At 35.1% G+C, this 24857-nt stretch overlaps 3 protein-coding genes and 1 long non-coding RNA gene across 7 annotated transcripts in view; 3 read left to right on the top strand and 1 right to left on the bottom strand.

Annotated features, from left to right (window-relative positions):
- LOC108002102 (probable RNA methyltransferase CG11342) overlaps nucleotides 1-18504 on the top strand; it is a 33817-nt gene extending 15313 nt beyond the window's left edge. The window contains exons 1-4 of one of the 2 annotated variants that reach the window (XM_062087022.1): nucleotides 1150-2599; nucleotides 15464-15721; nucleotides 17014-17227; nucleotides 17502-18504. In XM_062087022.1, coding sequence (XP_061943006.1) covers nucleotides 15621-15721; nucleotides 17014-17227; nucleotides 17502-18050 — 864 coding nt within the window. In that variant the 5' untranslated portion in view covers nucleotides 1150-2599; nucleotides 15464-15620 and the 3' untranslated portion in view covers nucleotides 18051-18504. Of the gene's footprint in view, nucleotides 1-1149; nucleotides 2600-15463; nucleotides 15722-17013; nucleotides 17228-17501 lie in introns of those variants that run through there. The other variant, XM_062087021.1, reaches the window with a different exon arrangement.
- LOC133667796 (uncharacterized) lies at nucleotides 10275-18966 on the bottom strand. Its single transcript, XR_009833402.1, has 3 exons — nucleotides 18826-18966; nucleotides 17004-17940; nucleotides 10275-14283 (listed from the first exon to the last, which is right to left on the bottom strand). It is a non-coding gene; the product is annotated as an uncharacterized LOC133667796 (long non-coding RNA).
- On the top strand, nucleotides 18801-20501 carry LOC108002103 (chromatin complexes subunit BAP18). Of its 3 annotated transcripts, none has more exons than XM_017063563.3 (4): nucleotides 18801-18938; nucleotides 19274-19365; nucleotides 19911-20009; nucleotides 20104-20501. In XM_017063563.3, exons 1-4 carry the CDS (start codon nucleotides 18921-18923, stop codon nucleotides 20363-20365), a joined length of 471 nt encoding a protein of 156 aa, XP_016919052.1. In that variant the 5' UTR covers nucleotides 18801-18920; the 3' UTR covers nucleotides 20366-20501. The 3 variants fall into 3 exon arrangements, with proteins under 3 accessions (XP_016919052.1, XP_061943025.1, XP_016919051.1); XM_017063562.3 differs by lacking the exon at nucleotides 18801-18938 and adding an exon at nucleotides 18962-19097; XM_062087041.1 differs by lacking the exon at nucleotides 19911-20009.
- Nucleotides 20502-20662: 161 nt separating this feature from the next.
- On the top strand, nucleotides 20663-24629 carry LOC108002099 (major facilitator superfamily domain-containing protein 1). Its single transcript, XM_017063555.3, has 7 exons — nucleotides 20663-21102; nucleotides 22306-22582; nucleotides 22662-23078; nucleotides 23157-23468; nucleotides 23544-23656; nucleotides 23744-23982; nucleotides 24075-24629. Exons 1-7 carry the CDS (start codon nucleotides 20964-20966, stop codon nucleotides 24117-24119), a joined length of 1542 nt encoding a protein of 513 aa, XP_016919044.1. The 5' UTR covers nucleotides 20663-20963; the 3' UTR covers nucleotides 24120-24629.
- The last annotated feature ends 228 nt before the right edge of the window (nucleotides 24630-24857 follow it).

Below are 24857 nucleotides of genomic sequence, written 5' to 3'. Positions count from 1 at the left end.
AAGGAAGGATCTACTTTATACAAAGACTTTGTAATACAAATAAAAAGCGTGGAGCGTAAAAATATCGTGCCAAGGATTTCTCGGAACGAGAATGACGATACAAACAGAGTTTCTTCGGATATTTTACATACTTCCCAACAGATGGGTTGTTCAAATTTGTGAGCGAGACTGAAAATAATGTGCCACGTGCGCCAGCCTATATACCATACACGCTATAGTCTCCCCTTGCGCGTTGCCACACGTTTCAATGGGGTTGCGGTTAAATCGAAGCGAAACAAGTCGGAATCCCCCGCCGTTTCTCGTTCGTTCGTCAGCATCCTCTTCCTCGTCCGGTTTCCTCCGCACAGCTGCCCGCCTCTTCAACGGAAAATAGAGGCCATAATCCCGGCCAGGATATCCTCGTATCCTTTCGAAAATTCGTTTTACGAGAAACCTTCCCTGTTTGTATTGCGATGCGTCTTTTTGTTATTCATCGCGGGTACATGCGAGATGCCAGGAGATTTGTCGAAGAAGGATGTACAGAAGGACGATTATATTTTGAGTAAAATTCTTAAGTTGTTTGTTTCGTATAAAAAAAAAAAGGAAGAGAAATGCCTCGCACGTAGAAGATTGTTTTTTTTTTTTAATGAGTATTTTTTACTACGGAACGATAGTTTCACGAGTTTCGTCATCACTCGGATCAGGCGAAAAGCTAGGACGTGTTGGAGTATCGAAGATACGGGAAAAGATATCGATATATATTTTTCCCGCTGCTTTTAATTGCTCGCTCTAATCGTAAATGAATTAGATACGTATTAAGAGGAATGTCGTAGCCATTTTGCTCGTCGTAATGTACATACTCGTCGAAGATAAGCTGAATAAGATCACGGCCGGTTGTTCGTACAACGTGAACGTATCGAACACGTGCGATTAGCGAAGGTGAAACCTGGTATTAATTTCATATCAGCGTACGTACTTACGTACATACGAAGTTCGAGAAGTTTGTTACGAGAATGTTATTACGACTTATTTCGAATCGATTTTTTTTTCATATAGTATACATATATACGTCATAATAGTAATCTCTTTCCTTAAAAAAAGATGCCAAGATAAGCGATAATTTCCAAGTACGAAAGGAAGAAAATCCCCCTTTTCCAACTATTCTCGGAAAGAAAAAGATTCGCGGATCTGTTGACAAAACGTTCATCCTTTCGTCATTCGTAAGGGTTATGATTTCACGTTGGAACGTTTCTTACGTAAATTCCAATTGTTTCAGTGACACTGTAACGATCGGTATGCACGCGTCTCGTGACGTATGCTCGCTGGATCGAACGTCGACCATTGCACTCGAAACAAGCGTTAAACTATTGGAACGGTATGCGTTTCACTGATTCATAGTCGTGGACAATAAACATTTTATCGTGGCCACGCTTGGTATAGTTTTATCGGTAATGGGTATCGGTTGTTGCATCATTTCGACGTTTCGAGAAAAAAAGGAACGTCGTTCGTATTCGAGGAGAATGTGGAAATTGGACGAGGGAGAAAGATCGATCAATTGATCACGTGGTTGGCCGAGAAGGAACGACTGTTTGATTGATCGATCGATCTCTAATCATCGATGAGGTTATATCTATTACGTATCCGGATACACGTGGTGAATAGTCGACTCTCGGCCGAGTCATCGTTTATTCCTCGATTTCAGTTTTTATTCCAGCCAATGAATGAATTGGCTATTGTCGTTGACTCGGGGAAAATTTTCGTTATTCCATGGACTTTGATTTATGTTTAAGCTCGATTAAAATAAAGGGGAAAAGTAGGGAAACGTGTATTTTTTCCAATGGTAATCTCAAGTTTAACTTCATTCACAAAAACGTCACGGTTTCAGATCGTGACCTTGCTTTGCGAGATAAAGAAAATCCACATTCGATAACGGTTAACCGTTGTTAATAAGAACTGACCACTCTCGAAATCTCGAATAATTAATCACATCGCGGTATCTAATAAAAAAATATATATATACTTATCATAATTAATTTATTTTCCGACGCGATTATAAGTAACGAATTAAAAAGTTCCTCTTTTTCAGAAAACAAACATTATACGTTCGGTGATAATTCCAAGATGGCGAGTGGCACCGTTGTCAACAAGCATAACCATCCCAATGGCACGTTTCAAAGTCAGCAGGCCGATATTGCCGGTAGTCTGGCTCGCCAGTACTGACAATGAATGTTCGATTCGTTGATTTTCGAGGACACTTCTCTCTCTCTCTCTCTTTCTCAGCGAGCGAAACGACAGTAGTCATGAGAGAATGCCGACCTCGGATCGAGGTTCGCATTGCCGTGTGTTTCGCAGCTCAATACCCCCACCACAACGATCCGTGTCTGTTCTCGGTTCAGGAACACCAGTCGATGCAACGTTTAAATATATAATCACACGCGCGAAATAAGCAACACTTTTCACACCTACGTGCGTACACGACAAATGATGTAACGGAGGGGCAAAATCTGATCACCTACGTGCTTTCCTTTGCGCAATTGTTGGGCAACGATATCTAGGGCTAGGGGAAATAAGAGCCAGCTGGATTTTATCCGCTACGGAGTTAAGTTGTTGATTCGATTAAGTGAGTATTATATATCTCGTTACGTTCGATTCACGAATGAGAATCCTTATTCGCGGAATAAGCTACCAGCCCATCATCGTCGCTGCTTTTATTTTTATCCATATCGAGTACACGTAAATATAAATAGGATCTATGTATAGGAATCTATATTCGAAGGGTGGTATATTTATTATCGGTACACTGAACTCGAAGAAGAATTCGATATTATAAATTTTCAACGAGATACAAAATGGGATGATGGCTAAAATGGGACACGCGGAGCAAATAAACTTCCTATTAAATTGTTACCAGCCGGCTAATTTTCAACGATACTACTATAATTATCGATTATTAATTCATTAACGCTTAACAATTGGAATATGTATGCATGTTTCTTTAGCTTAGCTTAGCAATTAGAATCATTAATGCTCGAAAAACGGTGTGCACGACGCAACGAAAAATAATATTTACTTATTCTTTTCACAGAAAGGAAAAGCACATGAAATCTCGAAGAATGCATAGTTACAAATACGATCGATTATTAACAAGTGATAAACGAGTCGATAATTTTTTTTTCTATTTTATCATAATTCTCTCGTTCTTAAATTATAATTATTGATAATATCGGTGAGCATTAACATTGGCTTAATAACGCCAATACCTTCTGCGGCTCTAGCGTCGCGTGATCAGAAAATTCCTGACCAACCGGTAACCCGATCGTCGCGAAGCTTGAAGGTCAGCCACGATTGCGTTCAACGATTAGCACACGAGAAATTTCACGAGCGTGGAAAGAATCGCGACTTCGACTCGGCCGAAAATACACCGGGCCAAAAGTCCTATAAAATGTTGCCGAGCCACTGAAACGTCTATTATAGTATCACGTGCTCCCTATTTCTCTGCTATGTTATGTCGTTGTTTTGGTCCGCGCTCGATTTTGCGTCGACACCTTCCTGTGTGGCTGCAACACTAGCCGAATATACAGGGTGATCATGAAACGATAAAGATAATTTTAAGACTCAAAATTAAAGCGATAATTATTATTACTTCGACTTCTATCGAATCAATTTTTGTAGAATCAACTCGAAAAGTAATTAAATAGAATATTTTGATGCTTTCTAGATAAAAATCACCGCGTAACGTGGCCATTTAACAAATCGCATAGTGAATCCGGTACGATACTTTTGAATCGTCCAAGTTATCGAAGCGGTTGAACAGCTATTAATTTTTAAAAAAATCTTCAAAATCTAAAATTTCTCCACGAAGATTCATTTTTTCAACAGTACCCTATATACATCTAACGCAACTGCACGCGCAACCAAGCGAGATAACTCGCGCGTAATTGCCCCGAGTGTATTGGCTTCGTAACATCTTTTAACGAGCGCGCACGTGTGCGAAAAAGCGTCAACGGTCAACCAATTACGATTCAAAAGGAAAAAAAGAAGTTCACTAAGTCGTTCTAGTCACTAGCGGTTATTGCGTCCAATCATTTCTCGAAATTGTACAAAAACGTAGTGAATCATAGATCAACTGGCATTCGTTTGGAACAAACTATGAATCATCCATCCACTATGGATCAACTTCTCTTCTGGCTTTCTGTACATTTCCCAATTTTGGTAGCGGAGCAAACAATTAGCGCTCAACGTTCGAGCAAACAAACGATTAACCGAAGAAGTTAGATCAGCCTATGACTTCAAACGATAATCATAGACAATGCCGAAATACTATTCCAACGACTTTCGATATCTTTTCCTTCTATTTCTCTTCGCTTTCAGATACTCTCCAATTTCAATACCAATTTTCAAACGTGTTGACCGTAAAGCGGATCCGAGCAAAGGAGTTCGCCACGTATGCGTTTCTTCGGTATACCGGAAGCGGCTTGCTGCAATCATCTCTCGGGTAGTATCGTATCGTACACTCATTCATTCCCAGCGGTGAACTCGGCCGGTCTGGCAGGTTTTACCTGGCAGAAGCGAAGGCCAGAAAGAGAGAGGCCTACGTCGAAGAGAAAGAGAATCGGAGGATTGGTAAATCGTGCGTCATTGAAGATGCCGCTCGATATCCTCCGATTGTCCTCGAATATAAGCTGCTTCAACCCGCGTAAATTCTATTTAGGGATCTTGAGAAATGTTAAAATTGATGCACGCGAGTAAATTTCGTTTTTTTTTTTTACTAATGGATCAACGGGATGTTCGCGCGACATCAGTTGATTTTTTTTTTACTTGGAAATGAAATTATAACGTAGGAGACAGATTTTTACAATTTGTTTGGTAAAGAGTGAAATAACGTTAAATGACATGTTATTACGCGGTAGAAAATGTAATTTTGGTATTGGTCCCTGGGCCAGGTTTACCTTGAACGTTATTAATTTCGAGACACGAAAAAATGTTGGCCGTGTTCATTGAGGAACGAGACGAGACGAGACGAGACGAGATGCGAGTTTGACGCGAGTTTCGCATGAACTCGTTGTTGCGACACGCTGATGCAACCGGGACGAATAGAACAAAAATATGAATAACTCTTATCACAATATGTTTCATTGACTATTGCGAAACGGCATTTATGCTAACGTGCATTGCGCTCACGAGAATTATTCTATGGTATTATCTAACGTTATCTCGATACTTTGTTTGTTTCTTTTTTTTTTTCATTCCCTTTATTATCGCGTGACTTTCGTCGTAATCGAAATATTATAATTTTTACAATAATTTTTTTAAATCGGTAAAAAGAATTGTGGAATAAGGAAAACGAATGAGATGATAATGAGGTAACTGATTGTGAAATTTTTAAGATATGTTAGATATTTATTATTATTGGAATTAGACGATAATTTATTTTCAGTTGCATCCTCGTTAATATTTATAATATTTTCAATACAATGAATTTATATTGCGATAAAATTTTTTTCTTAATATCGCGAAACAGTAACACTTAAGAATATCAAGAGAGATATTTACGCTCTTCAGTTTTTTCCCTTAACACAAAGTGTCGTTCACGCTTCAGAAAGCATCTATCTTGAAATTCAGTTGAAAAAAAAAAAAGTATCGTTTTATCGTTAAATATTTAATTAAAAATAAATATTATGCTTAAATGTATTTTATCTTATGTTACAAACTTGACAATCAATACGTATTTATAATTACCGATTAATTCAATCGATCGATTAAATCAAATGTTTCTTTGGCGATTCACTTTATTTAATCGCAAGCATTGATCAAACGATCAAATTAAAAATTTTAATCGATCGTTATTCATATATAAGATATAAAAGATCTATTAATCTATATATTTCATTCGTTAGATTATATGCGATTAATAAAATTTCCACTTCTCTGTACTTCTTTTACGCTTCTTTTATACTTGTTAAATATTTTAAAATATTTAAATATAATAATAATAAATTTATTTATTTATTTTTAAACAGGATACACTAGCTCGAGTGTACAAAAAAAAAAAAAATTAAACCCCATCTAGGTAGAAAATTTCTTTAAATTAAATCGATATGTTATAAATGGCTTTCGATATATCGAACGAAAAGATCAACGATCCATTTCTCCGAAGGAGTGATTCCTTTCGCGAAATCATTTGGAAAATGCGCGTAAAAGTGGATCAGGTCGCGGTTGAATAGAATATTTCCAAATAACATAATAGAGGAGAAGGAACGATATTATGCGAGAGAAACGATGGATTTTATGGATCTCGTTATCAGGGCCGTTTCTCAATCGGTCGCCTCGCGGCGTGGCACGTGAGCAAATCGAGCCAATCCCCGGCCTCCCTCGTTCACCAACCAACTTGCTCTCTTTCGTAACCGGAGACAGCCAAGGATCGGCAGAACCACCATTCCGCGCGATAAAAGCATCATCCAGCCTTTTTTTTCCAAAGGGGATGACCTTCGTCGTCTCGAGAGGCCCCAGACACTTTGGATTCGGTCGGGCAGGACCGCGTCATCGCCGCTCTTTGCAATATCGATTTCGAGGTCGGCCCGATCTTTCTTCTCTAATGCGAATTAACGAACTGTTGCCACGTCGCGAGCGAGTGGCCAGGGTCGTTATCGTTACTGAAATCTCATCAAAAGTTAAATTCTTTCTAACGTATCCATGCAATTTTTATTTTATTCCTTTTTCCTCTCCTCTGCTCTTTTGCTCGATATAAAATTGTTCGGTTTATATAAAGTAAAGATACGAGTCAGGGGAAGAGCAGCAGTCGTGTCATCGTTTGGAACGATGCAAGTAAAATGAAATAAATGGGTAGAAAGTCGACTTATCGGTTGAGCATTATTTCGGTCGATCGTGGTAGGCGCGAGTCACGAGAAACTGTTTCGTTGTGAAGCTTATTACTAATTCGCTAACGAGCAAAGGAATGATATCATTCGTTGTTTTGAAAGGTCGAGCTTAAACGAACGAATATTCGCGCACCGATCAATCTGATACCGTGAACGGGTAGCTTGTTGATTTTTAAACGATCGAACAACGCGTTGCGAAATGGGAATTTTGGTAAGATAATAACGAATACTTATCTTTGGAATAAAGTAAAAATTATAGAATTGGTGGAAATATTTCGAATATGAATTCTTTTTTTAAATAATTAGATATCAGAAAAAAAAAAAGAAAAATCAAAGTTCGATTATTTCGATGATATTCGATCTAATGATTGCAAAGAGATCAATACGGTCGAACTTGACATCGCACGAGGTTTTCCTCGTGGCTTGGAGCATTCGATAAATTGCATTCGCGACGTATCCTTGCCGGAATGACCCAGTTACACGCTTAAATCCCTTGAAATCGTACGTACGAGAATTTATCGACTCACGGCTGAAGGCCGTTCGAGAGAATCTTTTCTGTCCAACCATCGAATACTAGTCGATACGTCTCTCTTGCCATTATACTCTATCATATCGTTTCTGCATTTAACTCTATCATGTCTATCATGTCAAAAATTAGAAATTTTCAAATATTTTTTTCGCTTCGATTTTTTATTTTTTATTCTATACAAATCCCAGTTTTAACCAATTTCATTGTGAGTTTATTCTGCAACTCCGCCACGTTCTTCCCAGCAATTATAAGTATTCTTTTCCCTCGAGAGAAGAACTTAATGTGTCTTCATCCGCGATCCAGTTTTACTCGTTCTTCCTGTGGACCGTGGGATTTTTAACGGCGAATTAGATACGAACCGGATGCAACGTATGTTTCGTTACCGCCTCGTACATCCGCAAATTGCAATTGTGTGCCGACACAACGCGTGCGCGCCAAAGTTATTGACACTCTGACATCATCTTTCGTCATGATTTTTCTCGAAGTCTTATCTTTTTTCTATCTTTCTTTCATCTCTGTCTATCGTGCAACGAATAATTAACCGTGACGCGTAATAAATCGTGATCATTGAAATTTTTGCTCGATCACTGTCATGTCGTTTTGCAAAAATTATTTCCCCCTTTGGATCGCGTGATCGATCCAATTTCTCGCACGATTTTCCTCTTGACCCGTTTCAAATTATACATGATCGAGGATAAAGAGTAACGTGAAAGGAGTTCGATGATAATTTCGCCTTGAAATGTTCCGATGTAGCAATATTTCAACTTAATTAAATTTAGTTAATGAAATTCTAAAAAATCTTTCTATAGCTCGAGAAACACGTTTTTCGGGTTGTGCTACTTTGTGGCAAGCTCGAAGATTTTTTAAAATATTTTTGGGAACATAGAAAATCGAATTTTTCTTTCTTTCGAGATTCCACATAGCGAAGAGATTTATACGATTATATGTTTCGTGTTCTTGTTTATTTTTTTCTAAGTAAGGAAGTTATATTTACTCGATTTACACATTTACAGGATTTTTGCGTTTAACTTTTGCAAAATCAATTTGCCTGTCTTCTTAATCTTTTTTTTATCTGTGCAAAACAACGAATTGTAGAAGAGGTTGGTTTTATTTGAAATTGCAATATCGTTTGATTCGTTACAATACATTAATAAAATAACAATGATTCATTTTCTCAACGAAAAACCGTAAATTTTTAATTTTAGAAATCAACCTTTGACTGTTTTAAAATTTACACAAACTCGTTCAAACGCTAAATTTATACTTTCATGAGTTTCACATTGTTTTTCGAGTTTATTTAAATATTATGAATTAAATTATTAAATTATTAATTATTAAATATTATGAATGCGAATCTTTAATTTTCATCATTTAATCATTTCTAAAAATAGTATTGCAAAAATCAAAAGTAAAATAGAGAAATAAAGTAGTTAATAAATTATTCTTCGAGTATTGCATACGAGGTAATTTGCATAAACACTATGTAATAATAATGATCGTGCAGCAACACTTCTATAATATTTCTTTTACAAATAAGCTTTAAAATATGTGATAAATTTATGATACATGGAAAACTGGAGGATAAGTATACATAGGTATTTAAAACCATGCGTTTTTCCACCATATAAATAATTACGTTTTGCTTATAAGTGTGTTAATTACATAATTGAAAAAATTTTTTCATTCGTACCATCATTTGTCCCTGTCACACGTAATGCACTTTGATTGATACGAAATTATACAAACTTGTTCGTTTTTATCATACGATAAATTTTCAAAAATTAACGTGTAATTTAATAGTAAGTTAAAGTATTTTAACGAGTTTATTAAAAGCGTTAAAAACAGCGATTTAATATACATATTCGTCGAAATAACGTTTTTATTGGGATTTTCCTACAATTATTTTTTAAACAATGGACACGATTCCCGAATGAAATTACGCAAACTATTGTAAAAGTATGAACGAAAATATACGTGTAATAAATTCGAATGAATTTATTAATTCAATTGTAAAATTATCTTTCTTTATATTACTACTAATTCAAGAAATATATATCATAAAATATATCGAAAGAAATTTATTTCAGGATAATGAATAAATAAAATACTTTCAATTTTTACTATAACGTGTCTCCTTTTCGCACAATACGCGATAATCGAAAGAAAGTGTAATAACGTTACGTAGGTATCTCTAACGACGTCTCGACGAATGCAACTATGTTTCTTAAACGAGAAACGCTCTCCTAAGCTCTATTAGAATCGCTGACACGGAAACGGAAACGTTCTAGAAACCGCGGCATTAAAGTGCATCCTCATTACCGCAATTCGTAACGCGTATACACAAAACGGGCAATAAATCTTTCATAACACGGACGTGTCTGGAATGGAAATTGTTAGAAGCAAAATAAAATGCTACGAATATTGTCAAAAGAGACGTGGAAATATTCTTTTTGGAAAAAATTCAATCAAACGAATTATAAATTTATAAAGTTATCCCAGAAATTATTCTAGAAATTATTCATTAATAATACATCTACGTACAGATCTAAATTTATCACTAGAGGGACACGCGTGAAAACAGGTTCTCGAAAGAGTTTATTAATTCTTTGTTCATATAGATAAGCGCATTGCGCGAAATCTATAGTTTTTTTGTCGATGATTCTGACTTTTTTGTGAATCTCAGTGTCGACATTTTAATACATTCTTAAAATTATTGCTGTTAGCGTTAGCATTCGAGAAATTTAAAATTTAAATATCGTCAATTTTTAAATACCATCAATTATAAAACTGAGATCATTAAAATTAATACTGACGACGTTACAAGAACCACCGAGAAGAAACTTAATAAATATTGAAATATGGAAAAAAATTTAAAAATTCGTTATTTCTTTTTACTCGCCGACTACTATTGAATTTTATTTTTAAAACAAATGTTTCGTACATTTAGACACAATTTTTGACGCACGAAATATCTGAGTATGCCGTATATCGTGAATATTATTGCACGACAATGAACGTATTAATTATAATAATAATATCGAGAAAGAAGTTCAGAATTCATAATTCACATTGGAAGACTAAACAATTGAACGCAAAACTCGACAGTGGTTCGAAAGATTGTAAACCCAAATAATCGATTATCGACGTTACATATCGGTACGCAAGGTATACGATAACCTACATTTACATTACAACACGTTTATTCTACACGTTAAATAAATATTTTTACTTTTCTCTGATTCTGTCTAAATTAAATTAAATTAAATTTAAATTGAATTATCCATTTTATAATTCAATTTTACGTAAGTAATTTTAATTGGGATATTACATCTTTACCCGAGTATACGAGACAAAAGAATATGAAAGCTCGATTCGCATGTGGCGAACAATAAACTTGAAAATACCAGCGTTATCGATTTCGCGCGAAATTGCGTCAGATTACGATGCAGTTCGAGTGAGTGCAGGAAATGATAAGCGGTGAGGTCGTAATCGTACGAGAACATTCTCATGTTTCCTATAACCATTCATAATTGGCCGTGTCGAGAAAAGACGCACACATACCGCGGGATTGTATTATTACATTAGCGATTGACAATGAACGTAAAAATGAGGGAAGCGGTTGAACAGATCCCTTTCAACGATTCCATTGCTCGGCTAAATTAAAATTCTTCGTCTCTTATTCCGGATATGACGGAGTCGCTTACGAGTTTCCGTTCTCGCAGTAGCACCATATATATATATATATATACACATCGTACCACATTTCCAACGAATAACGTTTCCTATGTCTCTCTATTATTGACAACGTTAATGCTCAGGCGGTTTTGATAGAAACATTTCCTCGTTTAAAAATATAATTTAAAGACGATTTCCAAGTAAATTGTACGATGATATTATTTATTTTATTGATCAGAAAAATTACTATAAGAATCTGAAAAAGAAAGAAAGAAAAATAACTAGGAAAACACGACACAAACGTGCTACTTTCGTTTCATTGCGCATTTCACCCTTTATTTAAGTGTAAACGACACAAAAGATCGATACCTGGATGAACGATCGTGCTTAATCCGTGGGACAAATTCAGCAAAGCTTTGAAAAGAAAGGAGGGAAACACGAACGAAGCCGCGTTTGGGGAGAATCCTCGGCAAGTGGGTTCGAACACGCGCCCCTTTCGTTCTTCCCCTTCCGTTCGAAGGTAAGAAGCGAGGTGGTGCACACGCATGCATTCTCCCGCCCGTTTCCTCTTCAATTTTCGAGCGGCTTGAAAACGCCGCTCCCTTTTCAACGCTGTCGATCGCGGCCATCGTTTTGTCCGATACGAAAATCCGGGAAAAGCGGATTTCCCGGACGCGGGCAAGCGTTCAATAAGCCGGACGGATCGCTTTACATTCGACTTCCGGGGGAGAGTAGCTGAGACTCGACCGGGATATTTTTCGGGGGCGAGGAAGAGTGGAAAGGGATGAAAGGGAGAAACGAACGGTACACAGCTGCCCCTCCTTCCCACTCTCTTGGCGCCAGGGAAAAACATTTATATTCTTTCACCGGGGCGCGGGCATTGTGCCACGCGGAATTCTAATTCGCACTATTTCTGATATACAGTACCGTTCAAAAGTGTTGGCCTGATATACAGTGCCGTTCGAAAGTATTTTAATATCAAAAGTATTAATTGCTCGTAGAGACTAATTCTGATCTAGGATGTTTTTAAAATATCATAATCGTCGAGTCGTTTTGAACTGGCGTGGTAATACATGTTGGAAATAAAATAAGGATTTGTATCGGTATTAATCTCTGGGGGAATATGCGAAACTTTGTCTAGAAATTACAGAGAGGTTATTAATTCTATCATTAATTTTATTACCGAGGTTCCATTTATACCGACACATTTGTTTACGATAATTTTGTCATTGGGTGCAATGACGCGATTACAGAAGAGGCCCGAGCCAAAAGGGTGTCGCAACGCTGGAATGTCTTGAGGCGTTTTCAATATTAAAGATGACTAGGTAACAAACGATGACTAACAGCGCTTCGAATGGAACTATAAGCTGTAAGTATATATACGCGCGAGTTCGTTGTCCTTCGCGGTTGAAAATTTCTTTGTTACTTTACATTCCGGAAATGAGCCATCCCGAAGAAATTTATCAATCACCAGTTTACCAAAGATTAAAGTTCCAAGAAGTTCTCGAGAAAAATTTCGTTTCGACGAATGTTTCCAACTAATATGCGCGTGATTAACGATATAACGATTTGTACGATATCACGATGCGTAAGAAGCGTATGGCGCTTACAGCCGTTCACAATTATTTATTTCTCGAAAATGAAATCGAAGCAAGGAAGTGGTATTATATTTACGGTTTCAAGTGGCATAAATCTCGCGCCAACTTTCGACAGCGATGAAATTTCAAAATATCTCCCCATCGCCGCCATAAATCGTTCCATTGTATGAGATGATGCTGCGTAACGAGGTACGGGCAAATATGGCAGTGTACACGCAATCCGAACAATTTGCCGATAAAATCGCGATCCGGAAGAATAGTCGCTTCGAGCGATCGTTTCTCCTTGCATGTCTAATATCGCCTACGAAACGATCTTTGCCATCGTCGAGGCCCACACCGAGGATCGACGAAAAAAAAAAAAATCATTGCTGAATCAGCAATGCAAACGAGAATTCGCGCCTACTTTCACGTTGTTCGAGGAAAGAAAAGGCCTCCTCGATCCCCCGTCGCGGTGTACATTTTTCTTTCACACGTTCCTTGGGGATTCGTTTGCGATCCATAAAACTGAAAAGACTCGATTTCCTCAAAAGAATGTTCCGCGATTCGTAAATGATGGTTGAGAACCATCGTTTTAACGAGTAATTTTACGACCTCGCTTAACATTTTCAACTTAAGGCTTTTTTTCCTTATTTCCTTTTATTTATCTAATTTTCTGCAATCGTAAAAGCCACGCGTTTACATCGCCGGTTCAAGATGTCCCGCCAATCTTTTCAAGCCTTTTACTCATTTTGACCTTAATTATTTTCACTTCACTTTCGATCACTTCGTTTCAAGATCAATTTCTCGAGTTTTAATTTCCGTTAGAGCCGTGCTCGTGAGAAGTACGAAGCGAATTGGGTATTGGCAAATATCGAGCATGAGTTGGAGCATGTCACGAGCACGTTTGACTTCTGTTCGAATTGCCAAATCGCTTCGAAGCCCGGTACGGTGTGTTGCCAAATCCCCTTGGATCGTTGTGTGTTAACGTACGCGTGTACCGAAGTACGGGTTACTTAGAGCCGGGGAGAAGTAATTTACCGGTATAAATTACGTACTTTGCAGCTTTCGTAAGGATAACAGGTTTTTGCGCGATGCTTAACGGCGCGGCTATCGAATAATTTAAAGGCCAATTGATTAGAATCTAGTTGAAATTGCGCGAAAACACCTTCCGCCCTTTTTTCAGTAATTGAATTACTTAATTTCAGGTAATACGATCTCGTGCCGTTCGACTCGAAGTCGTTAATTCGAGTAACTAGACTTCGATCGGATGCGTGTAATTATAGAAAATAGCTATTCGAAATCTAACGAAGCGATGATTATATATATATATATACACACGTATATATACGAGCGTCGATTGTAACTTTGATTATAATATTTTTTTTTACTTAATTAATACAAGAATATTATGCAACGATCGAAGATAAAGTTCGATTCGTTCGACCTAAAGATATTTGATTATATTAATATCGAGAAAGGAGGTTTTTAAGTCAAATAACTTGGGCATAGGATGCTCGAAATAATTTTCCAACTCGTTAGAGGTGCACGTTAAGCGATGAATCGAGAAAAGAATGCGAGTGGCGATATGAGTTACGGCACCTTGTCCCTTGTAAGGTATCCTTCGATCATCTGGAGCCACGTGTCCCTGTAAATGGAAACACGCCGGCTAAGAATAAACGGGAAGAGCGATGGAACTGAATGGTGATCGAAGACTGCGAATTTTTAGAAACCACGTATATTTTTATCCCTCTTTATATCCCTTGCGCCACGTGCGCGAGGAGATAATAATATTTCCATGGATTGTTATTGATTCTCTCTTTTTTTTTTGTTTTCTTCTTATATCCCACAAGAAACGAAGTTCTTTACTCGTGTTTGTTTCTCGATTAATATCAATAAGAAAAAGTAAATTTTTCACGTATAAGCAATTCCGAAAAGTGAGTAGATTAATATCATTATTTTTAATGCAGTGTTGCAATTTTTAATTACATCAAGTTGCAACATCTGACAGCTTAAGACGAATTTATCGTTATGTAACGATGCATTTCGATAAGAAAAACAGTTCACACCTCTTAAACGTTAAAACTTGATTAATAAAAAAGAGATATATACGCGAAATAACTTAATGAATTCAGATTGTGATCGTTTTTAATTAAAATTAATATCCGATAGAGGATCTAAAAAGGAAAAATAAACTGAAATTAACATTTTGCATAAAATTTAAAAGTTTGGCTAGAATTTTCAAATGTTTTATTATTTGTTTTATGTTATTTATTTATTTTTTTTAATCGAAAGTAGCACGAATGAAAATACTACATCTCGTTTGTATCGCGTACATATCTTTCTAGGTCGATTTCGTTTATAATAATCTTCTTTTTTTTTTTTAATCGTCGATATCTTCGCTTTGACACTTTTAATACCTTTATCATCTTTGCATATTTGATTTTATCTGTACCGGTTTCCACGATTTACGTGTATATATGTAGATACGCAAATTCACCTGAGAAAACAAAAGAATTTCGAAACTCGCCGAGAGAAATCTGTTTAATCGGCGTGCGTTCGGTTTACCAAGAATGCCTCGATATTGCGAAATCAAAAATTTGATAGGTGATTAAAGGATTCATTCTCAACTACCATGAATCACTCGAAATCCCGCCCTAGAAGGGAGGGAATAGAGACACGAAATCCATGAATCATCCCTTGGTAAAAGCTAAGCAATAGGATATCCCATACACCGATATTTCCCACTCAACCTCCTCCCGATGAGAGATCCGAATCACGTTTTGAAAGGAGGCATTTTGCCATTCATTAGTCCCTCGAAATTCTAGATGTCCACGTGAAATACTTTCTCGTTCCACTCGGGTCGGTTAGTGCGGTCCTGTCGTGGGCAAAGCGTGGAAAAAAAAACAAGGCGTGCACGAGACTCGATACTCCAGCTTGCTCTAAGGTATCCTTCGCGTATAATCCTGGTTATCTCGTGCCTGCATGCCTCTGCACATCTGCCACCGTCGAAGAAAGAGGAAATTGCTGCGAGTTGGCCCGTGGAGAATGGACCTTGTGTTCTTGCACTTCTTCGACCGGTGCGCGTAGGTATACACACACCTAACACCTGCCTCCTTCGTAAGTTATTCCATTCCTTTTCTTCTCTCTCTCTTTCCCTTTCTCCGTTTCCTATTCATCGATCCTTGTCGATTACCTTATGGCGAGGCAGAGAAAGAAAGAGAAAGGGGGGAGAGGGAGAGAAAAAGAAATAATGGGACGAAGGAGCAGGGCTCGTGCTGCTCGTCCATTCGATCCTCCGGTTACCTGATCTTTGTACGTTTTATGGTCAACCTTGCCTCGTCCGAAATTTCCGGAAACTGTTCGAGAATTCTTCTTTTCGCATATACACGTATTCAAATCCTTCGTTAAGCTCTTTAAGCTCTGGACTTTTACTTTCGGATTCGGATATTGTCGAAGTGATTTTCGTACTCGGATTGGAATCGGAGGAATAATATGTTTGGAATAGGCGTGATGTTTGCGAGAGAACGTAGCAATCACGAGAAGTAAATAAGAAGCGTATAATAAGTATAATAAGTAACACACCATGTGATCAGTTAACGCTACTTTGGACTCGTGAAAATGACAAATTCCAAATTTGTTATTTCGCGGTAATAAAATTACACGATGTTCGCACACGACGTATAAGGCATGAATCCGTAGTGTAGGAAATATTTCCAAGTAACGGCGGCAAGAAAGTGAGTTTCTCCACGAGTGGCAAGACAATGCATCATCGATTTCTCAGGCCTTCCTCGTGGCCAAGCGCGTCGAAACACGTCCATCGAAGGCTGTATTTATTTGGGTCGCGGACACCGGGGGAATTATCTGCCCGATCCTTCCGCTCTTGCAACGTCTCTGACCCCTATTCCTCTTTTCGTTATCGGTCTTTATCAACGAAACCGCTTCGCGGCTAGTTGTGCATTATTTTTAACCGATTGCTCGCGAACTTTCGCGAACCAGCCGTCTGGACGGCGTTACGAAATCGCGAGTAGGCCGAGCATCTTTCTGATATAACGTAATTGCAAGGGTGATGAAGTTCCAATGAGAAATCGATGATCTATTGTTACATTGTATAAAAACCGAGGCTCAATATATCTTAACCGTGTTTCTACTTGCTTCTATCGAAAATTCGTGTTATTATATTTAGAAATATTCGTGAAATAGTTCGAGATATTTTGCGCGTACGACAGGCATTGTCGATACTTTTAAAATTGCATATAATCTTTAATCAAGAGATACATCTCTATATATTCTAAAGATATATTCTATCCTTTTTTTTAAACTATCTTCAAAATATATTATGAGGTTTAATCGTAAAATGTGACTCACCGAATTTCAGATTTTCTAAAATGTCGAGGGAAGAGGCACGATCATCGCGCAAGGAAAGGCAGGAAGATAAGACGGATCCGGGTGCTAGTAGACACGGGAACTTCATGAATTATTACCAATTCCATCCTGCGGAAGAGCGCGTGCGACAACTTCCGCATGGCGTGTGGCGGTCTGCTCATCCGGACCGGAAATACGTAGGCCTAGACGTCGGCTGTAACGCGGGGGTAAGGCTGAAACAGCTGTCAGACAAAATAGGATGAGTCGTGACCGTGATCCGAAAATTACAAACGACAACCGTCTAAATTTAGCCGATCTTATCCCTTCTCGACGATCATTCTTCCTTCCGGAAATTCTTTTCCACTTATGAGAAATATTTTTCAATTTAAAAAAATTATAAATATTTAAAAAAATTCTTCTTCGATCCCACTTATTTAGAAAAAAAAAATTTATCTTTTTGACCAAAGGATATCTCGTAAATATCGTATTTAACGATTTCAGGATTTAACATTCGTGTTGCACGACTTCCTCGAGAAAGCTTTATCGGCCGATCAGTCGAAGGAGATCAGTTTGCTCGGCGTGGACCTCGATCCGATCTTAATAGAGCGGGCACGGGAACGCAATCCACGCCCGGATCGTATTATTTTCGAGTGCTTCGATTTTTTGACCGAGGATTGTAACCGAGTCCTGAACGAGCATCTTGACCGATTCGAAAAGTCACGATTCGACGTCGTGTTCTGTTTCTCGGTTACGATGTGGATCCACTTGAACCACGGGGACGAAGGGCTGGTGAAATTTCTAAGAAAGGCTTGTTCCATCGCCGACATGATAGTGATCGAGCCACAAGTCTGGAAATGTTACAGAAACGCGTCCAGAAGGCTTAGACGATCGAAGGCTGAGGATTTCCCATTGTTGAAAACGTTGAAATACACTGGAGATCCTGTTGAACATATTGAACGTATATTGAGGGAATTTTGTAATTTTCGAAGAGTCATGGTTACGAAGAACAATGAGTGGAAACGGAGACTATTAATTTATGCGAGGACGTGAGCTATTGCTCTTGAGATTGATGCATTTCCGTACCCTAATCGCCTTCCAACGAGTGACGAGGATATAATATATATATATATATTTATACGAATGGTTAAGAATATTAATACAATTGATGGAATAATTTCTGATAGATAATTTGCATAGAAAAAAAATAGATGACTTGCATTAATGAAAAATATCAAAGAAAGGTTACCAAATTTTTGGAAATTTTTGTTTATTTTTTTATATATTTAATTTTCCGTAAGGTTATAATATGTTGAAGTTTAAAATTGATTAACTTCAAGTTTCATTTTGATACGTTGATTTAATACAATTATTTAATAATACATAATTTTACATTATTAAACTATTATATTTTAGATAATTTTGTCTTTTTTAAAATAATTTTAATTTTCTGAAATTGAATATTCAAATGTAAGAAAAATAATAATAATCGTTTTGAAATATCAAATTGTATGTCAAATTTTTTATTCTTTATCTATAATATATAAATATGTATAAATTTATCTTATTCTTACGTTAACTTCTTCTTTTAGAACGTCAGAAATAATTGGAAAACATTGAAATATTTCTGTACGTGATTCATATATAGATGTTTCAAATATTAATTTAGTCTTTTATAAATTTTTTTCATATATTATATAAAAAATTGATATGAACTTTCTAACTAACCAAAGATAAAAATATCCATTATTAATCCTATACAAGTGACGTAATAATGAGAGAAAATGGAAAAAGAGTAAATAATAAAGATTAGTGAGGTTACAATTACTTGAAGGGAAAGATTCTGAGAACGACGCGAGATGGCAATACCGTACAAATGTTTGTTCTGCTGATGGCGAAGTACGAGCATAACAACAAACTGACATGAACTCTGCGAGCAAGGTAAGCTAAAAGGCATCTGTTGTCGCCGATTTTAGGCAGTTTCCCGCCATATAACACTTAACGGTCGTTCTCCCCCACCGCTCGTCTTCCTTTTTCTACGTGAGTCACGTGCTTTAACCCTCGAGTACTCTAGCAATGGAGTCTGTAAGCGGGCATAAGGTTAGGTTATGATTTCCTTTAATATTTTTTTTTCTTTATTCTTCGACAAAATTGTTTAATAAATTGATATAAATTCTCTTTTTATAATTGTTTAATGAAGATCTGTGAGAAGAAGAGAATATAAATATTAATTGTACGACAAATCATTCAAGCATTTCAAATATTAATTGTTTTAGGTTGGTGAAATTTTCACCGCAGCCGGAGCAGCATTTAACAAATTGGGAGAATTAACCATGCAATTACATCCTACGACTGACTCACCAGCAGGGTAATTGAATAAAAAATGTATATGCAATAGCTTTTTTCCATAAATAGCGGTAATGCATCTATTGCTTTCGCTTCAGTTTACATGACACTATCCGCGTTAGAGAAACGCGGGAGAATGTCACGTGGTGTAGCCTATTAACCAATAAGAGACTTTCACACTCTACAGCTTTGTTCAATTTTTACGTGCGAATTGTTTAAATTTGAAAAAATTTTTTACTATAATATTATCATTTTTTGCTATTACAAAGAACACAAAAATGTTATGATTTCTCTTTTTATAAAAATAAGATGAATATTATTATTAAGAAATATTGTTAATAATAAAAATAAGATAAATATTATTCACGTTTTTTGTTATCTACAATTTATTCAAAAATTATTATGCATGTAATAAAAAAAATATATGAAATTTTAATTATTTTTTTATTATTATTATTATGATTAAAAATTAAATAATTAGAAACAGTTTTGCATCATAATTTCTTTATTGCAAAAGAAATAGCTGGCTGTATTTTTACATAATTTCTTGTGTCGCTTGATCTGTAGTAAATGGACTGACGAGGAAATTGAGATGCTCCGTCACTCGGTAAAGACCTTCAGTGAAGACTTGAACAAAATAAGTGAACACATCAAGGGACGAACGGTGTAAGTGAATAAGGCTACATCGAGCCCACGGTCGTTCCTCAATTTCTCTACGTCAGTTTCAGCTCAAAATTAACCGAACGTTTTGACTTTTTAGCTCTCAGATTCGGACAACACTGAAGAAGAAAGCATTTGAAGAGGCTGGTGTTCCAATTAGACAACAAATGCTTTCCCAACAATCATCGCAACAATCAACAGTTCAAGTATCGAAACAACAAGGAAATCAAGGATTAATGGGAAAGTCAGCAGAAGTAACGTTAAACATGTTAAATGCACCAGAATCCGAAGTAGATGTTGAAGGACTGCCAGAAGAAGTAAAACTTGAGTTCGAGGGTGCGACGGAAGAAGTTGCCTCTTAATATCGAGAGTGATCTCAAACGTGTCTATTTCTATTTCAATCCTTAAATTTAAGATAACTTTCACATAATATATTTAGTATTAAGTAATATGTACATTCGATAAGTTATGTTTCTCAAGTAAATTTTTAAAAATTGATCGTGTTTTTTTCTTTATAGTGTTTCCTTTTTATCGACTGAGTCTAGTGTTCTGAGGGCGCCACAAGTTTGAAAATTATAATAGAGATATAAGTTGGCAGCTATTCCAAATGAAGTGATATGCACTAGCAAATAGAGATTTTTTTGTTGATCTTTTGGTATTTGATTGTTTCGCGGCTTACGTTAGTTTTTTTCACATGACGCATATGATTGACAGATTAGCAATGACACGACTGGCAGCGTATCTAACTTGTTCAAGTTAGTTAATCCGTAGCATTCACTGGCTGATCTCCGACTGCATCTTTCATTTTATTACTTAAATTGCAGTTGTCTCTCATTTTATAGAGGGATTGGCTGTATGTATTCGATCAAAGTGTAATGATTTATACGGTGAATTTAAGTGAACGATTTGGGACACCACCTGTAGCTTGTAAACATTAAAATATCACGATTAAACGTAACAATGGAAGGAGGCATATTAGAAAGTCCAGAGACTACTCTTGAGAGATATGATGATGAGATTGCGCTTCAAGCTTGCTGTAGTCCTAAAAGGAGACTGCATAAGTTTATTGGCCTTGCATTGATGTGTCTCTTAGGCTTTGGTATGATTGTCAATGCTATGTTATCTTTACAATTATCCTTTACGATCGAGTAGCCATTGTTTATATCTGATCGTTCTTGTTTCGGTTTTATTACAACCTCATATTAAATATTTTAAGGCCGAGTTACTTGGAATATTTAATATTTATAATTGGATTTTTAATTTTTTTTTTGTTAAATTTTTTATAAAATAATTTCGATTACGAAATATAATAATTTTATTGATTAAATTTTCTAATATGTAAGTTTGATTTTTGTAAATGTAAACATCGAATTGTATACTTCGATATTTAGGATTGCATATGTGACGAAATTCTAATGAATTTATAGAATTATAAAAAATATAGTTTTATTTCTTTTAATTCATTATTAATTCAAAGAATTTATGAATGAAAAGATATAGTATATTGACTGAATTAATTCAAAATTCAATTTGATATTGAAGAACAAAATACAAAAAAAAAAACTGTCACGACTTTTTTATTTATACGTATAACAATGTTAACTTCATTTTAAAATAAATTACTAATTAAATATTATTATTTTAATAATAGTCAAAATAATCATAAAATAAGTCGTAATATTTAATTTCTATAATGTAAAAAAAATTTATAAATTAAAATTTTGTTTTTATTTAATTAACTATTCGATTGAAATATATTTCTTAAAAAATATTATAAAGTTGTATTTTATATATCTATTTCTAAGTATTTATATAGTTTAATATATATAATACAAATGATAATTTCAATAGTTATATAGTTATAAAAATCTTACGAATTATCTCTTAATCATGCTTTACTTTTCTTCCGTTTTGAATTCCATTTGGACTTCAAGATTCGGAGTCCAACTAAGAGATAATACATACATTTACATACACACGTATATATGTATATTATATTATCTATGCAGCCGTATTATTCAGATTGTTTTGCATTCAATTCGGAATAAAGTGTATCATTATAAAACTATTTTTTTTTCGAAATTATATTATTTTCGATATATATAAAACATTAGGATTATTTTACAAAATGATACAAACTGTATATGCATGGATTTAAATCATAAAGATTATTACCACATATTTCGAATATTCTTTTAAACGATCAGGTCATAGACCCCTTTAAGATGATTTGTTTATCACGCGACTGCACTTTCATCCGGTCAAATCAATTAATTGAGATATGAAATACTTTTATTTGCAGGTGCATACTTTTGCTTCGATAATCCTGGCGCTTTACAGGATGATTTTAAAACTGACTTGCAAATGCCAACCAGCAAATTTGTTTTGCTTTATTCCATATATTCGTGGCCGAATGTTATTTTATGTTTTATCGGCGGATTTTTATTGGATAGCATATTTGGCATACGTCTAGGAACAATTATATATATGGGACTTACACTGATTGGTCAGATTATATTTGCAACTGGAGCTATAATCAATGTTTTTTGGTTGATGATGGTTGGGCGTTTTGTGTTTGGGTATGTTTCTTTTTATTATAAGAGATTTATAGCAAATATAATTTTATGATATTAGAAATAATTTTTATCCTTTTTACAGTATTGGTGCAGAATCATTAGCTGTTGCTCAAAATAGTTATGCTGTTTTATGGTTTAAAGGAAAGGAACTCAATTTAGTATTTGGATTGCAGCTAAGTTTTGCTAGAGTTGGTTCAACTGTGAACTTTTTAGTAATGGAACCAATTTATAATTACGTGTCACAATATTATAAAGGACCACAATGTATCGGCATAGTTCTCTTTCTTGCTGCTCTCACTTGTGTAGTATCTATGATCTGTGCATGTATATTGGGTATTATGGATAAACGTGTAGAGAGATTATTGAGAAGGGGAGAGGGACAAGAGCACGAAGTCGTTAGTTTAACAGATATTAAAGATTTCAAATTAATATTTTGGTTGATCGCACTCATTTGCATTGCTTATTATGTGGCAATATTCCCGTTTGTTGCCTTAGGAAAGTAAGTATGAATAAAAAGAAATCTTTGTAATTATATTCTACGTAATTATACGCATAATTATGCAATTGTTTATCCTAGAGTATTTTTCGAACGAAAATATTCGTTTGAACCATCAAATGCAAATACAGTTAACTCACTCGTATATTCCATATCAGCTGTTGCATCTCCCATTTTCGGCTATCTTGTTGATAGAACCGGAAAGAACGTTTCCTGGGTGTTTACCAGTATTCTTGTAACTATAATAGCTCATGGATTACTTGCATTTACATATATGAATCCTTATGTATGCATGATTCTTATGGGAATAGCATATTCTATGCTCGCTAGTAGTTTATGGCCATTGATTGCACTTGTCACTCCAGAATATCAGCTTGGTACTGCTTATGGAATGTAAGTAAAATTTAATACATTTCTTATAATAATTTTGAGATACTTTAATTCTTGTAATATTATTTTTACTTACAGTGCACAGGCTGTACAAAATTTGGGTTTGGCTATAGTTTCAATTTTAGCCGGTATAATTGTTGATCGGGGAGGATACTTTATGCTTGAAATGTTTTTCTTGGGTTGGCTATGGAGTATGTCTTTTTTTTTTAATATTATGATTTTGATTATGTAAATGTTTACAAAAAATTTATAATTATATATTATGACATTTTTAATAGTTTCATTGATAACTGCTGTTGCAATCTGGATGACAGATATAGCAACTAGTGGCGGTTATCTAAATATGACACCAAGTCAAAGGGAAAAATATGAAGAAATACGACGTTCGCCGGAAAGTTTCGAAAGAGCTAAGTTACTGGCTCCAGAATCTACTTCGGATTTATCCACTGATGATCTTTTACAACCACAATCTGATATTAGCATTAGAAATCGATATCTTTCTCGCATCGGAGGAATGGTAATATCTTTTTGCTCTGCCTAATATTTTTTCTTCTAAAAATGATTATTTACCGAAAGATATAATGCTTATAATATTTTTTATATTTTTAGGTACCACCTAATGTAAAGGCTCCAATTCATCGGCCATTACGATGACGAATTTTACTTAGATAAATATGAAATAGCTATATTTGTTTAATATCTGAGTAAAAGAATTTGCTCACTGTGTCTTCCTCTTACACAGCATTAATCTGTGATAATTTCTTAATTGATACGTTTGAAATCAACTAAGATTCATTTTTAACAAATCGATTAATAGATATTTTATTAACGAACTAATGTCGAAACATGTCGAAACATGGTTGAAAAATGATAAAGATACATACATTATTTGTTTTTGGTATTAATTATAATTATAAATTTTAATAATAATACGATCTCACGTAACGTAACAATGTATTTATAACATTAATATAACAAAAAAATGAAGAATTATTTTCTACCTCTTGTTTTAAAAAAAAAGATTTTAAATTAATCGTTGTTTAAAATCTATAACAAGTTGTAGCATGTAAATGTATTTTAATGCACATTTAACCATGTATAGCCAAATCAAAACAAGAATCATGATTTATTGTATTGTTTTTTTTTTATATCTATTGATATTAATTCAATATATTATATTGTACACTTTATTTATAATAATTGATCATTTTGTTATTATAAAAATAGAATAATAAATAAAAATTTATAATCGTAAAATTTATGCTAAAATATATAAAAAAAATTTTTAATATTCCTTTGGCACAGATAATTTTATACATTTTATACATACAAAATGATCTTATACGATTAAAAATAAATAATTATTAAATTTTGCTCGAGAACCGTAAATTA

This window comes from Apis cerana, linkage group LG1 (genome assembly GCF_029169275.1).
Source record: "Apis cerana isolate GH-2021 linkage group LG1, AcerK_1.0, whole genome shotgun sequence".
Classification (NCBI taxonomy): Eukaryota; Metazoa; Arthropoda; class Insecta; order Hymenoptera; family Apidae; genus Apis; species Apis cerana.
Note: the sequence above shows the minus strand (reverse complement) of the source record. Positions and strands in the feature narration are given on the sequence as shown.